General features: G+C 58.3%; 4 protein-coding genes across 11 annotated transcripts in view; 2 read left to right on the forward strand and 2 right to left on the reverse strand.

The window, feature by feature from the left end:
• Nucleotides 1–1,071, forward strand: part of ADCY3 (adenylate cyclase 3) — a 26,722-nt gene extending 25,651 nt beyond the window's left edge. For all 3 annotated transcript variants that reach the window (XM_038770895.1, XM_038770896.1, XM_038770897.1), the window contains 2 exons: nucleotides 50–174; nucleotides 428–1,071. In XM_038770895.1, coding sequence (XP_038626823.1) covers nucleotides 50–174; nucleotides 428–613 — 311 coding nt within the window. In that variant the 3' untranslated portion in view covers nucleotides 614–1,071. The remainder of the gene's footprint in view (nucleotides 1–49; nucleotides 175–427) is intronic.
• On the reverse strand, nucleotides 1,017–7,562 carry CENPO (centromere protein O). Its single transcript, XM_038770898.1, is given in 8 exon segments — nucleotides 1,017–1,261; nucleotides 1,263–1,372; nucleotides 1,420–1,527; nucleotides 2,399–2,570; nucleotides 3,676–3,935; nucleotides 5,009–5,138; nucleotides 5,990–6,168; nucleotides 7,484–7,562. Coding segments are annotated over 8 exon segments (1,086 nt in total). The 5' UTR covers nucleotides 7,515–7,562; the 3' UTR covers nucleotides 1,017–1,165.
• A 1,891-nt stretch (nucleotides 7,563–9,453) lies between these two features.
• On the forward strand, nucleotides 9,454–16,158 carry PTRHD1 (peptidyl-tRNA hydrolase domain containing 1). The gene is made up of 2 exons (XM_038771542.1): nucleotides 9,454–9,692; nucleotides 14,608–16,158. Exons 1-2 carry the CDS (start codon nucleotides 9,483–9,485, stop codon nucleotides 14,776–14,778), a joined length of 381 nt encoding a protein of 126 aa, XP_038627470.1. The 5' UTR covers nucleotides 9,454–9,482; the 3' UTR covers nucleotides 14,779–16,158.
• A 1,002-nt stretch (nucleotides 16,159–17,160) lies between these two features.
• The window catches only part of NCOA1 (nuclear receptor coactivator 1), a 48,638-nt gene continuing 47,774 nt past the window's right edge, over nucleotides 17,161–18,024 (reverse strand). For 4 of the 6 annotated variants that reach the window (XM_038770839.1, XM_038770840.1, XM_038770841.1 and 1 more), the window contains one exon: nucleotides 17,161–17,594. In XM_038770839.1, the coding sequence (XP_038626767.1) occupies nucleotides 17,448–17,594 (147 nt within the window). In that variant the 3' untranslated portion in view covers nucleotides 17,161–17,447. Of the gene's footprint in view, nucleotides 17,595–17,674; nucleotides 17,730–18,024 lie in introns of all 6 variants that reach the window. The other 2 variants (XM_038770844.1, XM_038770843.1) reach the window with 2 other exon arrangements.

An 18,024-nucleotide genomic window follows, 5' to 3' on the forward strand; every position in this document is an offset into this window, starting at 1 on the left:
TTGGGGGTGAGACAGCTGGCTCCACCCAGCCCCTTCCCCACCCCTACAGGTATGAACAAAGGCGGGGTTCTGGCGGGGGTCATCGGCGCCCGCAAGCCCCACTACGATATCTGGGGGAACACGGTTAATGTGGCCAGCAGGATGGAGTCCACCGGGGTCATGGGCAACATCCAGGTGGGTGTCGGGGCCGGGCTGCCCTTCCTTTCTCCAACAGGCCCCGCTCCTCGGACCCCATCACCCCGTGGGTAAAAGCAGCAGCATTCCTCGAGGGTCGTTTGGTGCGCTGCCCCGACCTAGGTGCGGGGGCGGCCAGAGGCCACCACGGACCCTGCTCCCCCACCGCAACCCGACGGCCACACCTGCCACACGCGTGTGCCGTCCTTGTCCTCCCCGTGCCCCGACACGGCTCGGACGCTCTTCCCCGCAGGTGGTGGAGGAGACGCAGGACATCCTCCGGACGTACGGCTTCCGCTTTGTGCGACGCGGTCGCGTCTTCGTCAAGGGCAAAGGGGAGCTGCTGACCTTCTTCCTCAAGGGGCGGGAGAAGGTGGCCCCTTTCCCCAACGGCAGCTCCTCCGTCACCCTGCCGCACCAGGTGGTCGACTGCTCCTGAAGGCACCGCGCCCCACGCTCACGCCCCCACGCTCTGCACCAAGGAGCTGAGACCAAGTCTCGTGCTGCTGTTGCCGCTGCCGTCGCCTCTTAGTTGCAGCTGCCCCCCTCTCCTCTCCCCGCCCCACCCACCCCCTTTCCTGGAGGAGGGAGCTGGAGGCTGCCACTCGCCCAACCCCCGCCTGCCCTCTCGCCCCAGGGCGGTGTGGCGCGGGGCAGCCGGGGAAGGACGCGGGGCAGCTCTATCTGCTGCCGGACCGGGTCAGGCCGAGCCTGTGGTCCCCGCAGTCGGCATGTGGGAAGGCCGGGGACCGTGGGGGTCGGCTGGCTGCCGGGGCTCGGGCCCGGCCCGGCTCCCACCGGCCGACGCAGGAGGAGAGCGCGTGTGCAATACTTCCTTTCACTTGGAGAAAAAATAACTGTGTATTTCAAGAAAAAAATATATTCTATCTACAAACAGATTCTCCCACATTTCATTTCTCACGGCTCACCACGAGCGCATCATCCGCCGGCCCCTGTCGCCACTTGAGAAGAGCTGACTGGGTGACTGGATTCAAATCTCGACCCGAGCGCGTGTGGCGTGCTCTCCCTTGGGCCCGGGGAAGGGAGGGCAGGGCACCCCGCAGCCGGCTGTCTCCCCGCTGGATCCCCCTCCCCATCCAGCCCCCGGGCCCCAGGTTTTTAAGCAGGAGCCCGGAAGATGGGCCGTCTTGGGGGCCGAGGCCCGGGATCGCTTCCGAGACCCCTTCCAGCCTTCCCCCTGGGAGGAGACCGTAGGTGGGCGTCGGCGCAGTCAGGCCTGGACGCCGTCCAAGCCCAGGCCGGATAAGGTGGCGAAGGCTCGGTGCAGAGGCTCCTGCCGGAACTGGGCCACGTGGGCCGCTCGCTGCTCCTCTCTCAGGGCAGAGGGGGTTCCTGGTCCAAAAGAGGCAGTGGTCATCAGGGTGGCCCCGGGAGCCGGGTGTGCCGTTGCCCACGGAGCGGGGCCGAGGGGTTGGGGCCGAGTGGCATCCCTACCCGTGGGCCTGGCCGGAGCTTGGCTGGAACCCGTGCTACAGGAGTCATGGGACGCAGAAGCATTCGCCAAAGCAGCTTGACCCCACTCACCTCACCTCACCTGGCCTGGCCCACCCTCTCCATGGGCAAAGCCTAGAGTTAGCTACGCAGGGACCGTCTCTATATGCCGCCGACTTGTACTTCCCAAGCGCTTAGTACAGTGCTCGGCACACAGTAAGTGCTCAATAAAGACGACAATGAATGAATAATAATAATTATGGTATTTGTGAAGCACTTACTATGTTGCAGGCACTGTACTAACTGCTGGGCGGATACAGCAAATTGGGTTGGGCACAGTCCTTGTCCCAAGTGGGGCTGCTCACAGTCTCAGTCCTTCTTTTATAGATGAGGTAACTGAGGCCCAGAAGAGTGAAGTGACTTGCCCGAGGTCACACAGCAGATAAGTGGCAGAGCTGGGACTCCCAGACAAATGCTCTACCCACTATGCCATTCTGCATGGTTTGACATCTGTAGGTGACTGGACTGGGATGGTGGGGTCCCAGGAGATCACAGGAGTCTCTGTCTCTCGATGTCTCTCTCTCTCTCCCTCCCCTCCCCACCCGGGTGGAACCCACAGCCCGGCTCAGGTGATCGTGCCCAAGATCAGGCAGCTGCCGGGCAGGGGGACGCGACGCAGGAAGGGCGTTGGCCCTGGGGAGAGCTGTGTCGGGACCGGACCGGACCGGCCTGATCCCTCCCCGGCCCGTCGGCCGCCCCGGCGGGCTCCTACCTTGCACCGTGACAGTGACGTCAGTGGGCAGGCTCCAGGTGGGGTCCGCGTAGGCCAGCTTGGCGGCGAAGTGGAAGGACTGCCCCTCCTGCTCCAGGTGGTAGGTGAAGGACAGCAGGTTGCAGGCCGAGTTCCTCTGCATCGGGCCAGTCAGGCAGGCGGCGAACCTGCTCTGTGGGGCACGTGGGGGCAAGCGGGATGGGAGGCCAGTTACCCTGACGGTGACCACGACAGACACCAAGGCACCAGTGCGTAGCAACTCAACCTCTGCCTCTAAGGCACTGGTGTCCATTTTCTCCCGATCCTTGGCACTCGGGTAGGCAGCGGTAATCGATCGAGCGGGCAGTCATTTAGTCTGATCCTAAACCGGCAGGGTACAGCCCTGGGAAACTCACAGCCTGGGCTCTGTGGAGGGAAGCTGGAGGGAACGGAGCAGGCTGGGAGAGGGATTTGCCGGTGGGGGGACAGGATCTGTGGGGAGAAACTGGGGAGGCGGCTGGCCTTTCTGGCCCAACCCTGCACTCTCCGGGGTCACCTCGGCCCCCAGCCCTCCTGGACCTCGCCAGAGCCGCAGCAATGGTATTCGGGGAGCACTTGGGAAAATTCCCCACATCACCTTCGAGCTCAGTTCACCCGCTGCTCCCGCGGCTGGCTCTCCTCCGGCAGTTCAGCCGTGACCCATTCTCGCCTCTCCCATTTCCGTCCCCTCACTCAAGCTGTTCTCCTGGCCCGGAACTCTCTCCCCCACCAATCTGACCACAGCTTGCCCCAAGTTCAAAGCCTCCCCGACTCCCGATTCCTCCAACAAGCCCTCTCCAATTAACTCTCAAAGTCCTGATGCGTAGCAACTCAACCTCTGCCTCTAAGGCCCTGGTGTCCATTTTCTCCCGATCCTCGGCACTCGGGTGGGCAGGGATAATCGATCGAGCGGGCAGTCATTTACTCTGATCCTTCCTCGTGTTCAGACTCCTATGTCTGTCACCTCGCTGCAGTAGCTGCTCATTGTGGGCAGGGATCGTGTCCCTACAGGGCTTGTACGGCAGTTTCCCCGGCGCTCGGGACGGAGCACCAGCCCCAGAGGGCATTCAGTACATAAGGCTCTGTGGCCGCTAGCCCTATGGGTGGGGGCTGAGGGAGTCTGTGCCCAGCAGTCAGCGGAGTAGAGTTCCCACCCCACCACCTCCAGTCCCTGCACCGCCACTGGGCTGGGATGGACTGGGAAGGTCGGGGCCCGGGGCCCCCCGTGTCGGGTTCTCCCTGAGCCCCATCCCGGGTACCTGGAACTGGTCGGCCTGATACTTCCTGCTGGCGTAGGCGTTGAGGTGCCGAGAGAGACAGAAGAGGAAGCCCCGCATGTCTGCCCGCAGGTAGCGGGCGGCGAGCTGCTCCAGGGGGATGAACGGGGGGATCGAGTGGCGGCGGATGCGCGGAGGGTCCCGGCCCACCAGGTCCACGTAGTAGCGGTCTAGGAGGGTGCCCTCGAAGGCCGTGCCGATGTACAAGCAGGCCCCGGGCTTGGTCTGCTTCCCGCTGATTCCTGTGGCGGAGGGAGCCGGCCCCGGTGGGGCGCCCTGCCTGTGAGGCTGATGGACGGCGTGGCTCGGGAGAGGCCGGGGCTGGCGGCTGCTGCCGGGGCGGTGGGGAGTCCTGGCCCCTTTGCCCCCATCCAGGGGCAGAGACGTTCCAGCCGACTGGGAGAGATGCACCCTCGGAACGAACTTTGGGGAGATGGCTCGGGGCAGAGAAGCAGCGTGGGCTCAGTGGAAAGAGCACAGGCTTGGGAGTCCGGGGTCATGGGTTCAAATTCCGGCTCCACTGTCAGCTGTGTGACTGAGCAAGTCACTTAACATCTCTGTGCCTCAGTTACCTCATCTGTAAAATGGGGATTGAGACTGAGCGCCCTACGTGGGACAACCTGATCACCTTCTATCCTTCCCAGCGCTTAGAACAGTGCTTTGCACATGGTAAGCGCTTAACAAATGCCATCATTATTATCACTATTAGAATGGCAGGGATGGCAGATGGGGCACTGGAAGTTGCTTACTTCCTAACTGACCTTTCAACCCTTCCTTCTGACCTCCCCTCAGCTCGACTCCTGCCCTGTGATCGGCTGAGCTCCAGCTCATTTCAGCTGGGTGGGTCACTCCCTGGACAACTGCCAGGTCAGCAAGATGACCTCCGCCCTCCGGGGGTCAGGAATGCCCACAGCCTAGCTGGCGGACCTGTTGCCTATGACCGACTGCCTCACGCAGCCTCTGCTCCCACAGAGGTCCGAAGGAGACAGTGACTGGATTAAGTCCAACGGCCATCCCTAGACACCACTGAGCGTGGAGGCGATGGGGCCCAGTGTCTCCAGGCTGTTCTGGGGCCAGAGTCCCAAACTCTTTCCCTGCCTCAGCCACTAGGAAAGCATAGGGCAGACCAGGGGCAAGCCAGGCCTTGACTTCCCTGAGGCCTATCTCAGCCTGGGAGTTCCCGGATTCAGCCATCTGGATTCCCCGACCCAACTTGTGGGGCCCCAGGGATCGCCCCAGGGGGTCGGCTAAGACTGGAGGAGGAGGAGGGGGGCGGTGCCCAGAGGGTACTGTTGGGGCGCAGCAGTGGCGCTACCTGTCCAGCGAAAGGCCTCCAGGACGGCTTGGGTGTGTTCCAGTCGCATCTCCAGAAGTGCCTTCTCAGTCAGCTCCCTCGACGGGGTGGGATCCAGGCTCCGGCTGGAGGCTCCGGCCCGCGGAAGCCGCTGTCAGTGAGGGAGAGGGATCAGGGCGGGCAGGGTCCCGGACCAGCTCGGGGACTGAAGGTGGCCACCGCGCCCTACTCCTCCCGTGCCAGCCGGTGGCAGATGGGCCGGGAGGCCCAGGGCGGGACGCGGAGCAGAAGCGGGGCCCCATGGAGTGGGGGTCCAGTGCCTGGCTCCGTGTCAGGCAGACAGGGAAGCAGCCAACCTGGGCCCCAGCAGGGACTACTTTGCTGAGCAGGCTGGAGAGGGGAGGAGAAGGGAGGGGAGAGAAGTCGAGCCACTCAGACCCTGGGAGACCCTCCGGGCCGCATTACCCTGCTCATGCCAACGGCTGCCCCAGCACCCCGCTGCCATCAGGGTGGGGGCGGGTCCCGATTATCCCACAGTAGGTGGCACCCCCCCAGGCCCTGAGACCCTCCCCTCTCTGTTCTCTGGGGCCTGGCTCCTCCACGGAGCAGGCACAGCCCCGAGCCGGGCAGCGGGGGAACCTCTCCCGGCTGTAGCGCTCAGGGGCCCGGGGCCTCCAGACCCCACCCCGCCCCTGCCAGCAGTGTTGTGGGAGGAGGCCGACGGGAGGGATCCGGGGCCCACCCCAACAATGGCCCTGAGGAGCCACAGAGCCTCTCCCTCCTGCACGGCGCTCGGCCAGCGGGCGGGGGACGGGGGTCACTGAGCCCGGCTGCCTGGGCCCTCCTGGACCGTTGGCATGAAGTAGGGAAGGCAGGTGGTGCCAGCTCTCCCCTGGGTAATGTCCGGGGGCACTGCCACACTACGATGCCAGCACGGGGAGCCGAGGGCCCGGTCAGCAGCCGGTCTCGACGCGGGTCCCGAGGCTGATCCGGGCCACTCACCTGGGTGCGCCGCGCCTTGGCCTTGGCCCTGAGCTCGTCCCTCTGGCGTTTCAGGTCCCGGATCTTGGCGCTCAGCACTTCGAGGCGCTCCTGCTGCCGGCGCTGAGTCTCCCGGGCCTCTTGCTGGCGGGCCAGCCCGACCGCACGGGCCTCCAACGTTTCCAGGTGAGATAACACACCTGGGAGAAGGGGGGCAGGGGGAACGGGAGGTTGGGGGGAGTGGGCGGGATGGGGGGAAGAGCAAACTCAGCTCAAACAGCACCCGGGGCAGAGAGAGAGGAATGGCTCCCACACCATCCTCTCCCCCAGCTTTTTTTTAAAAAATGGTATTTGTTAAGTGCTTACCATGTGCCAGGCACTGTACTAAACATTGGGGTAGAAGGGTAGATCTCATCAAGCTCATCAAGTTGGACACAGTCCATGTCACAGTCTTCTAATCCTAGCTCTGCCACATGTCTGCTGTGTGACCACGGGCAAATCACTTAACTTCTCTGTGATTCAGTTATCCCACTTGCAAAATAGGGATTAGATCCTACTCCCTCCTAGACTGTGACTCCCAAGTGGGACAGGGCCTGTCCCCCAACTAATTAACCTGTATCTACTCCAATTCTTGGCATAGTGCTTGGCACACAGTAAATGCTTAGTAAGTCCCGTAATTATCATCATTATTACCTCTCCTCATTCCTCTCCTCTAACATCAACCTAACCCTGTCGTCTCCCCCTCCCTCCTGCCTGGAACTCCCTAACCCTTCCTTCACAAATGACAGACCACCACTGCCCCCCAACTCCAAAACCCTACTAAAATCACCCCACCTCCAGGATGCCTTCCCTAACTAACTTTTCACCTCCCTAACCTATTCTCCCTCCCTACATAACCCCGCAAGCACTTATTCGTTCTTTCAATTGTATTTATTGAGCGCTAACTGTGTGCAGAGCACTGTACTAAGCGCTTGGAAAGTACAATTTGGCAACAGATAGAGTCCCTACCCAACAACGGGTTCACAGCCTGGAAGGGGGAGACAGACAAAACAAAACAAGGTACCCACCTTAACAAAACTTAGACACCCACCCCCCATCTCCAGCACTTTCAAAACACTATAGACTAAGTGTATAGAGGTGGACGCTTAGATTGAGAGTCCCATGAGAGACAGGGACTGTGTCGGACATGCTTATCTTCGTCTCCCCCCATCTTACCTCCTTCCCTTCCCCACAGCACCTGTATATATGGATATATGTTTGGACATATTTATTACTCTATTTATTTATTTTACTTGTACCTATCTATTCTATTTATTTTATTTTGTTAGTATGTTTGGTTTTGTTCTCTGTCCCCCCCTTTCAGACTGTGAGCCCACTGTTGGGTAGGGACTGTCTCTAGATGTTGTCAATTTGTACTTCCCAAGCGCTTAGTACAGTGCTCTGCACACAGTAAGCGCTCAATAAAGACGATTGATTGATTGATTGATTGACTGAGGGGGCGGCCCCGGGACTCACCGTCCCGCAGGAAGGCGGTCACCGGCTCCATCTCCCCGCCCGGACCGGACCGGACCGGACCGGACCGGATCGGAGCGGATCGGACCGGACTCTGGCGCCCGGCCCAACCGCCGCCTCAGCCGTCTTCGACGCGGGCGTGCGTGCGCGCGCCGTCCCGACGTGCCCCGCGGGTCGTTCCGTACAACGACATGGCGGCGCCCCCGTCCGTACACCCACCGCCATGGCGGCGCCCAGTTCCGCCCTCCCGTGACTGAGGGGGCGGGCCCAGGCGCGGCGGCTCCGGGACTCACCGTCCCGCAGGAAGGCGCTCACGGGCTCCATCTCCCGGATCGGACCGGACCGCCGCCGCCGCCGCCTCAGCCGTCTTCGACGCTGGACTACTTCCCGTCTGGACTACTGCGTCAGCCTTCTCTCTGATCTCCCATCCTCCCCACCTCAATCCATACTTCATGCTGCTGCCCGGATTATCTTTGTCCAGAAACGCTCTGGGCATATTACTCCCCTCCTCAAAAACCTCCAATGGCTACCAATCAATCTGCGCATCAGGCAGAAACTCCTCACCCTGGGCTTCCAGGCTGTCCATCCATCCCCTGGCCCCCTCCTACCTCACCTCCCTTCTGTCCTTCTCCAGCCCGGCCCGCACCCTCCGCTCCTCCGCCGCTCATCTCCTCACTGTACCTCGCTCTCGCCTGTCCCGCCATCGACCCCGGGCTTGGAATGCCCTCCCTCTGCCCACCCGCCAAGCTCGCTCTCTTCCTCCCTTCAAGGCCCTACTGAGAGCTCCCCTCCTCCAGGGACCGTCTCTATATGTTGCCAACTTGCACTTCCCAAGCGCTTAGTACAGCGCTCTGCGCGTAGTAAGCACTCAATAAATACGATTGATGATGATGGGTAGGGACCGTCTCTATATGTTGCCAACTTGTACTTCCCAAGCGCTTAGTACAGTGCTGTGCACATAGTAAGCGCTCAATTAATACGATTGATAATGACGGGTAGGGACTGTCTATGTTGCCAATTTGTACTTCCCAAGTGCTCAGTACAGCGCTCTGCGCGTAGTAAGCGCTCAATAAATACGATTGATGATGACGGGTAGGGACTGTCTCTCTATGTTGCCAATTTGTACTTCCCAAGCGCTTAGTACAGCGCTTTGCGCGTAGTAAGCGCTCAATAAATACGATTGATGATGACGGGTAGGGACTGTCTCTCTATGTTGCCAATTTGTACTTCCCAAGCGCTCAGTACAGTGCCCTGCGCGTAGTAAGCGCTCAATAAACACGATTGATGATGACGGGTAGGGACTGTCTCTCTATGTTGCCAATTTGTACTTCCCAAGCGCTTAGTACAGCGCCCTGCGCATAGTAAGCGCTCAATAAATACGATTGATGATGATGGGTAGGGACTGTCTCTCTATGTTGCCAATTTGTACTTCCCAAGCGCTCAGTACAGTGCCCTGCGCGTAGTAAGCGCTCAATAAATACGATTGATGATGATGAGGGGTAGGGACTGTCTCTCTATGTTGCCAATTTGTACTTCCCAAGCGCTCAGTACAGTGCCCTGCGCGTAGTAAGCGCTCAATAAATACGATTGATGATGATGGGTAGGGACTGTCTCTCTATGTTGCCAATTTGTACTTCCCAAGCGCTCAGTACAGCGCCCTGCGCGTAGTAAGCGCTCAATAAATACGATTGATGATGTTGGGTAGGGACTGTCTACGTTGCCAACTTGGACTTCCCAAGCGCTTAAGGCAGTGCTCCGCGCGTAGTAGGCGCTCAACGAATGCGATTGATGACGATGATGATGACGCGGGCGGGCGGGCGTGCGCGCGCCGTGGCGCCGTGCCCCGCGGGCCGTTCCGTACAACGACATGGCGGCGCCCACTTCCGCCCTCCCGGCGCGCCCCGCGGCGGCCCCTCCCTCCCTCCCTCCCTCCCCCTCTCCTTCCCTCCCTCCCTCCCTCCGTCCCCCGGTCGGTCGGTGGGTCGGTGGGTCTGTCGGCGGGATGTCGGTGCCGCGCGCGGGCCCCCGGGTGCTGGTGCAGTACGTGGTGCTCCGCGGGGACCTGTCGCGGGCGCCGCTGTCGTGGCCGCTGGGCGCCCTGGTGGCGCAGGCCTGTCACGCGGCCACGGCCGCCCTGCACGTCTACCGCGCCCACCCGGACACCGCCGCCTACCTCGGGGACCTGGGCTCCATGCGCAAGGTCGTGCTCGAGGTAGGGACCGGGGACCGGGACCGTTTGGGGGGGTCGGGGCGGCGCGCCAGAACCGGCAGAAGTGGCCCGGCGGCAAGAGCAAGCGGACTTCGCAGTCGGAGGGCCCGAGTTCGAATCCCGCTTCTCAGCCGCGTGCCCTCACTCCTCTGGGCCTCGTCTGGAAAATGGGGGTGAAGACCGTGAGCCCCCCCCCCCCCCCGTGGGACAACCCCATCCCCTTGCATCCACCCCCGGCGCTTAATAAGTGCCGTTATTATGACATGTTACCAACTTGGACTTCCCAAGCGCTTAGTCCAGTGCTCTGCACACAGTAAGCGCTCAATCAATACGATCGATGACGATCTGGAAAATGGGGATGAAGACCGTGGGCCCCCTGGGGGACAACCTGGTATCCCCCCCCCCCCCCCAGCGCTTAGAACAGTGCCTTGCACATAGTAAGCGCTTAGTAAGTGCCATTATTATTATTATTATTACTATGCGCAGAGCTCTGTTCTGAGCGCTGGGGAGGGGGGGACACACACAAGGTGATCGGGTTGTCCCACGTGGGGCTCACCGTGTTAATCCCCATTTTACAGAGGAGGTCACTGAGGCCCAGAGAAGTGAAGTCAATCAATCAGTCGTATTTATGGAGCGCTTACTGTGTGCAGGGCACTGGACTAAGCGCCTGGGAAGTCCAAGTTGGCAACATAGAGAGACGGTCCCCACCCAGCAGTGGGCTCACAGTCTAAAAGTGAGCGCTGGGGGGGGGCGGGGGACACACACAAGGTGATAGGGTTGTCCCACGTGGGGCTCACCGTCCTAATCCCCATTTTACAGATGAGGTCACTGAGGCCCAGAGAAGTCAAGTCAATCACTCAGTCGTATTTATTGAGCGCTTACTGTGTGCGGGGCACTGGACTAAGCGCTTGGGAAGTACAGGTTGGCAACATAGAGAGACGGTCCCCACCCAGCAGTGGGCTCGCAGTCTAGAAGGGGCTCACAGTCTAAAACTGAAGTAAATACCACTGATTGGATTGATTGCTGTGTGCGGAGCAAGCTTTATTTTGTGAGTATGTTTGGTTTTGTTCTCCGTCTCCCCCTTTTAGACTGTGAGCCCACTGTTGGGTAGGGACTGTCTCTGTATGTTGCCAACTTGTACTTCCCAAGCGCTTAGTACAGTGCTGTGCACACGGTAAGCGCTCCATAAATACGATTGATTGATTGATTGAAGTGACTTGCCCAAGGTCACACAGCAGACACGTGGCAGAGCTGGGATTAGAACCCATGACCCCCGGCTCCCAAACCCGCGCTCTTTCCGCTGAGCCCTTCAAGGCCCTACTGAGAGCTCCCCTCCTCCAGGAGGCCTTCCCAGACTGAGCCCCTTCCTTCCTCCCCCCCATCCCCCTCTCCATCCCCCCATCTTACCTCCTTCCCTTCCCCACAGCACCTGCATAGATGTAGATATGTTTGTACATATTTATTACTCCTCTATTTATTTTACTTGTACTTATCTATTCTGTTTATTTTGTTCGTATGTTTGGTTTTGTTCTCTGTCTCCCCCTTTTAGACTGTGAGCCCACTGTTGGGAAGGGACCGTCTCTATATGTTGCCAACTTGGACTTCCCAAGCGCTTAGTACAGTGCTCTGCACACAGTGAGCGCTCAATAAATACGATTGTTTGATTGTGAGCCCGCTGTTGGGTAGGGACTGTCTCTATATGTTGCCAACTTGGACTTCCCAAGCGCTTATTACAGTGCTCTGCACAAAGTAAGCGCTCAATACGATTGATTGATTGAGCCACGCTACTTCGCATTCAGTCAATCCTGTTCGTTGGGCGCCTGCCGTGTGCCGAGCACTGTACTAAGCGCTTGCAAAGTACAGTTCAGCAACAAAGATAGACATCAAAACAAGTAAACGGGCGTCAATGGCATCAATATAAATAAATGGAATTAGAAGTGGTGGGGGGCGGAGGGGAGGGGGATTTCAGGGGTCCCGGCCCCGGGGGAACCCAGCTTGGGTTGGAAACAGCAGGAGCAGCATGGTCTAGTGGATAGACTACGGGCCAGCGAGTCAGAAGGTCATGGGTTCTAATTCTGCCTCCATCACTGGTCTGCTCTGTGGCCTTGGGCAAATCACTTCACCTCTTTGGGCCTCAGGGACCTCATCTGTAACATGGAGGTTGAGATTGTGAGCCCCACGTGGGAGAAGGAGTGCCACCCCGATTTGCTTGTATCCACCTCAGCTTTAGTAGTAATAATAATAATGATAGCATTTATTAACCGCTTACTATGTGCAAATCACTGTTCTAAGCGCTGTGGGGTTCCAAGGTGATCAGGTTGTCCCACGGGGGGCTCACAGTCTTCATCCCCATTTTACAGATGAAGGAACTGAGGCCCAGAGAAGTGAAGTGACTTGCCCAAAGTCACACAGCTTTAGTACAGTGCCTTGCACCTAATAAGCGCTTAAGGATGATGATGATGGCATTTATTAAGCGCTTACTATGTGCAAAACACAAATCCCATGATTATTATTCATTCGTTCAGTGGTGTTAAGCGCTTAGTACAGTGCTCTGCACACAGTAAGCGCTCAATAAATACGATTGGTTGATTTACTGAGCGCTTACTGTGTGCAGAGCACTGTACTAAGCGCTTGGGAAGTACAAGTCGGCAAAATATAGAGACAGGCCCGACCCAGTAACGGACTTACAGCCTAGAAGGGGGAGGCAGACAACAAAACAAAACAAAACATATTATTATTGAACTGACGCCTAGCTCCTGCCCGGAACCTGAACGCTCAAAACAGCGTGACCCAGATCCCAAGTTGCGCCCCATTCATTCATTCGTATTTATTGAGCGCTTACTGTGTGCAGAGCACTGTACTAAGCGCTTGGGAAGTACAAGCCGGCCCCATGAAACATAGCTGCCTGGGCTTGCGGGAGAAGCAGCGTGGCTAAGTGGAAAGAGCACGGACTTGGGAGTCATAGGTTGTGGGTTCTAATCCCCCCTCCACCACTTTCATTCATTCATCCATTCAATCGTATTTATTAAGCGCTTACTGTGTGCAGAGCACTGTACTAAGCGCTTGGGAAGTACAAATCGGCAACATATAAAGCCGGTCCCTACCCAACAACGGGCTCACAGTTTAGAGGGGCCGTACATATATGCCAGTATCACGTAACCAAAGCAATCGTGCATATAACTGGAAAAGAATAAAAACCATCTTAATTTAATGGCTTCTGCAGTGATAAACAGTTTTTAGCTGAATCACAGGGACAGATGTCTTAAAAATAATTTGAGAGCATTTGGAATTTTCAGTTTCAGTAGATTCTCAGATCACCCATGAGCAGCAAAAGGTGAACTGCCCTTTAAAAATGGCTTTAAATGAAACACAGAGATAACCAAGAGCGAGAATTGCAGCAGCAACTCAAAAAACGATACAGAACTAGTTCTAAAGAAATAGCCGCCGGCCAGTACAAATAATCTGAGGTGCAAAACCAAAAATAAAATCTAAAAGTTTAAAACGTCAGCCGTGTGACTCCGGGCAAGTCGCTTCACTTCTCTGTGCCTCAGTTACCTCATCTGTAAAATGGGGATGAAGACGGTGAGCCCCAAGTGGGACAACCTAATGACTCTGTATCTATCCCAGCGCTTAGGACAGTGCTTGGCACATAGTAAGCGCTTAACAAATACCAACGTTTTTAGACTGTGAGCCCACTGTTGGGTAGGGACCTGTATATATGTATATATGTTTGTACATATTTATTACTTTATTTATTTTACTTGTACATATCTATTCTATTTATTTTATTTTGTTAGTATGTTTGGTTTTGTTCTCTGTCTCCCCCTTTTAGACTGTGAGCCCACTGTTGGGTAGGGGGCTGTCTCTATATGTTGCCAACTTGTACTTCCCAAGCGCTTAGTACAGTGCTCTGCACACAGTAAGCGCTCAATAAATACGATTGATTGATTGATTGATTAGGGACTATCTCTACATGTTGCCAACCTGTACTTCCCAAGCGCTTAGTACAGTGCTCTGCACACAGTAAGCGCTCAATAAATACGATTGATTGATTATTATGACTGTGGGGCTTTACTGCGTCTACCCCAGTGCTTAGTGCAGAATAATGCAGTTAACACGTAATAATCATAACAATAAATGCTAATTGCATGTGTTAAGTGTTTGCTAAGTGCTGTGGTAGATATAAACTAGTCAGGTTGCACAGTCTCTGTTCCACATGGCGCTCACAGTCCCAAGCCCCATTTTACAGGTGAGGTAACAGACTCAGAGAAGTGAAGCGACTTGCCCAAGGTCCCACAGCAGACAAGTGGCGGAGCCAGGACTGGAACCCAGGTCCTTCTTACTCTCAGACCCATGCTCTACCCCCTAGGCACACCGCTTCTCAGGGTTAAAGAGAGGGAGGGAGGGAAGGAGGGATCAATCAATCAATCAATCGTATTTATTGAGCGCTTACTGTGTGCAGAGCACTGTACTAAGCGCTTGGGAAGTACAAGTTGGCAACATCTAGAGACAGTCCCTACCCAACAGTGGGCTCACAGTCTAAAAGGGGGAGACGGAACAAGACCAAACATACTAACAAAATAAAATAAATAGAATAGATATGTACAAGTAAAATAAATAGAGTAATAAATCTGTACATACATACATATATACAGGTGCTGTGGGGAAGGGAAGGAGGTAAGATGGGGGGATGGAGTGGGGGACGAGGGGGAGAGGAAGGAAGGGGCTCAGTGTGGGAAGGCCTCCTGGAGGAGGTGAGCTCTCAGTAGGGCCTTGAAGGGAGGAAGAGAGCTAGCTTGGCGGATGGGCAGAGGGAGGGCATTCCAGGCCCGGGGGATGACGTGGGCCGGCGGTCGATGGCGGGACAGGCGAGAACGAGGTACGATGATGGTCAGTGTCCTCCCCGTCCCTCCCGCAGATTCCGGATGAGGCGGCCCTGAAGGCCCTGGCCACACACCTGCAGCAGGAGAGCGTCGACCACACGCTGTGGCTGGAGCAGCCCGAGAATACGCCCACCTGCCTCGCCCTCCGACCCTACCCCAAGGACGAGGTGAACTCCCACCTCAGGAAGCTCAAGTTGCTCAAGTGACACCGGTGGGCTGACCTGAGGGACCCCCGGCTGCCTGCCCTGCCCCGCCCCCCCACCCCATCTCCAGATGCCGTCCACCCTCCCCCGGCCCTGGCCGGCCAGCTCCCCTCTCCGGCTGGTGGCTCCAGGGGCATCGGCCAATAAACCGCCCTCCACCCCCACAGCGGGCAGAGCCGAGTCAACAGCGGCTCCTCCTCTCCCCCCGTCACCAGGCAGCTGGGGTGGAGCCTGCCCCAACTTCTGGTGTCCCCAGTGTGACTGCTTCTAATTCTTGTCCCAACTTTCCTGGGAGGGCAAATGGGGCTACCCCCGCCCCTTTGCCCGGCTCAGTCAGGCTGGCGGTGCCCAAGAGGGTCGGGGGGGGGGGGGGTTGCCCAGAGTGCGAGAGGACCAACCTGGCATAGGGTTCAGTCCGGACAGGATGCTACGTTCTGACGTTATCACTTAGACCCATCCAACCAAGAACCCACTGAGGAGGGTGGGCATGGACATGGGGCCGGTTGCAGGGCCCTTGATTCCATGACCGCCTGGCCAGGCTACCCTACCCCATCGCCTGCCCGACTCAGGCAAATACTCACTGATGTAGCAGAGGCAGCAGGGCTCAGCCGGTAGTAGTCTTGGGCTAGACTGGTCCCGAGGGAGGCAGAGCCTTGTGACAAGTTGACTGAAGAAGGGGTCCCGGTGTTGGAGGTGAGGGGAGCAGGAAGAGCCGCGGGGGGGTGGGCTTCACACATTTACAGATGGGTAAACTGAGGCAGCTGCCCAACACCGGCTGGGGAGGAGGTGGTGGTTTAGGTATCCGAGAGCGGATGATGGCTGGCAAAAAGACCCAAGTAGCAACTCCTCACTCGGCTGAACTCTTGACCCCCTGACCCAAATGAAGAAGTCCACCGGGCTATTTGACCAGGCCCAGACCAGGGGTGGTTACTGGGGCCTCAACCACGGTTCTCTGGCCCCCTATTTAGAGAGCAACCAGTGGCGATGGATAGTTTTAGAAATCGGCCAGTGGGGATGGATGGTTTCTCTTAGCAGGATCTGGGCCGGAAACAACCAGGCACTTGCCTCTTTGGAGTGTAAGCACCTCGATAGCAACTTCATGTCTTCTACTGCCATCACGGGTCCTCAAATGTCTGATACAGTGCCCTGCACACCGTAGAACCACAACAAAACCCCTTACATACAGTAGGCTCCCACGTATGCAAGAAGCAGCCAGTACAGTGCCGTTGGTGACAATAAAATAACGACGTGACATTTTCACTGATAAATGTTGACGTCACCTGGACGTTTGCTCCCTCTCTGCCTCCTCCAGCCCAGCAGGTCTGGTCCAGGGAACCTCTCCTTACCCTTATAATAATGATAATAATAAACTCATAATGGGCAGGGAACGTGTCCGCTGATTCTGTTGTACTCTCCCAAGCGCTTAGAACAGTGTTGTCTAGTAAGCGCTCAATAAATGCCATCTATTGATTGCAATTTAAGCACCTACTGTCTGCCCAGTAGGTAGACAAGGTCCTCAGGTTGGTCCCTCTCCCTCGTGGAGGTCCCAGATTAGGCGGGGGCGATGGGTGTGCATCGGGATTCTGGGCCGGCCGGCGGCTGCCCCCCAACCAGACTTTCATGCCTGAGCGGCAACTGGTCCCCTCTGAAGTCGAGCCTCAGGCGCGGGCCTTGCTGAGGGAGGGGAAGGCCGCCTTTCCCCCGTCCCCAGACCACTGGGAGTTTAGCTCCAACCTGTTGGCTGGCAAGGAAGGGCCTGGAGACTGGTCCTAGGGGGAGGCCGAGCGTGCAGGCCCCCTGCCACCCGTCCTCGCGATGGGGAAAGGACTCGGATCCGTGGTGCCCTCTGACCCCACCCAGGCTGCGCCCAGCAGAGAAGGGGACCGCAGGGTGCAGACAGAAGGACAGACGGGCTGGGGTGGTCGAGGCTGGAGGGGGATTACAGAACTGCCACCTGCCTGGGGCGGACGTTGGCCAGACTGGCCGGGTTTCCTCGGGCCCCAGCCAGGCGGGCAGAGGTCCTGAGAACGCCGCCACCACCCTGGACCGATGCAGTGCGGAAAAGCCCCGTGTGGGGTCACGGCATGGAAGCAGCGGAAATCGGCACTGAAAGAAAGAAGACGGCCTGATCGTAGAAGTGACTTTTATTTTAAATAAGTCGAGCTACCTCAGCTGTTAACACAATAAAAGCAGGAAGAACCGACTGCTGATTTTGCCATATTTAATCAGAAAATCGTATCTACAATCGGGCGGACTCTGGCTCGCCCTCCCCACCCCCTCCCCACCCCCCGTCCCCGGGCCGGGCGTTAGGGGCCTCGGACCGGGAGCCCCGGCTCCGCTTCCGGCGACCGGGGTAGACTGAGCCCCCTCCCCACCCACCCCCGACCGTCACGAGAAAAAGCTGATTGTCCGCGCGAAGCGCCCCCGGGGCCCAACCCCGGAGGGCAGTGCCGGTGGCCAGCTCGGCCCCCGGGTGCCCGGGCCGGGCGCGACCGCCGTCTTGGGCGGCGCACGGGCCGAGGGCCCAGGCGTCCGGTCCCCAGCCGGCCCCTCCTCGCTCCAGAGCCCGGGGCCCGGGCAACGGCCACAGGCGGAGGCCCCGAGTCCACGGAGGAGACGGACCTCTACCCTCGCCGGGATTGAGTGCCGCTCGCCCGGCGTCCCCGTGGCTACTACTCGGTCAGCAGCTGCTGCAGCAGGCTCTTCTGGACCTGGGACGACGGGGGGCCCAGGGGCGCGGCCTGGCCGAGGTGGTACGGCTCCCCCCCCACCACGTTCACCGTGCACTGGACGTCCGCAAACACCTGGACCTGCTGCATCTGCGGAGACACAGACGCGTGGGGTCAGCGAGCGGCCAGGCATCCCCGGAGAGGCACGACTGCGTCAAGTGGAAACTCACTAGAGCTCCTCTAGTCTGTAGCCAGCACACAGAAGAGCTCTTCTGTCTTCTTGCCCTACAAAAAGAAAACTGATGCATTCACTGTGCTCCGTCACGCTCCCACGCTCTGTCATGCTCCCACGCTGGTCCACGCGCTCACACACTCTTCCTCAGGCGCTCCCGGGTTCCCACGCTCGCTCACGGGCTCACGCTCTCAGGCTCTCACACCCTCTCTCCCGGGCCTCTCGGTGGACGTGCCCGTCGGGGCCCTTGCTTGGCGCGAGGGGGCCGCCCCGTGGGGGCACAGGCTGGAACCGACTGGGCGCCGCTGAGGCATCCTGTGCCCGGTGGGTCGGACCCGCGGCCCCCAT

The sequence above is a fragment of the Tachyglossus aculeatus genome, chromosome X2 (assembly GCF_015852505.1).
Source record: "Tachyglossus aculeatus isolate mTacAcu1 chromosome X2, mTacAcu1.pri, whole genome shotgun sequence".
NCBI lineage: Eukaryota > Metazoa > Chordata > Mammalia > Monotremata > Tachyglossidae > Tachyglossus > Tachyglossus aculeatus.

Excerpts from the sequence above, each read along its gene's own strand:
- PTRHD1 (XM_038771542.1), top strand. The coding sequence starts at position 9,483 with ATGTCGGTGCCGCGCGCGGGCCCCCGGGTGCTGGTGCAGTACGTGGTG. Across the intron at positions 9,693-14,607 it reads TGCGCAAGGTCGTGCTCGAG|ATTCCGGATGAGGCGGCCCT; the intron begins GTAGGGACCGGG and ends TCCCTCCCGCAG.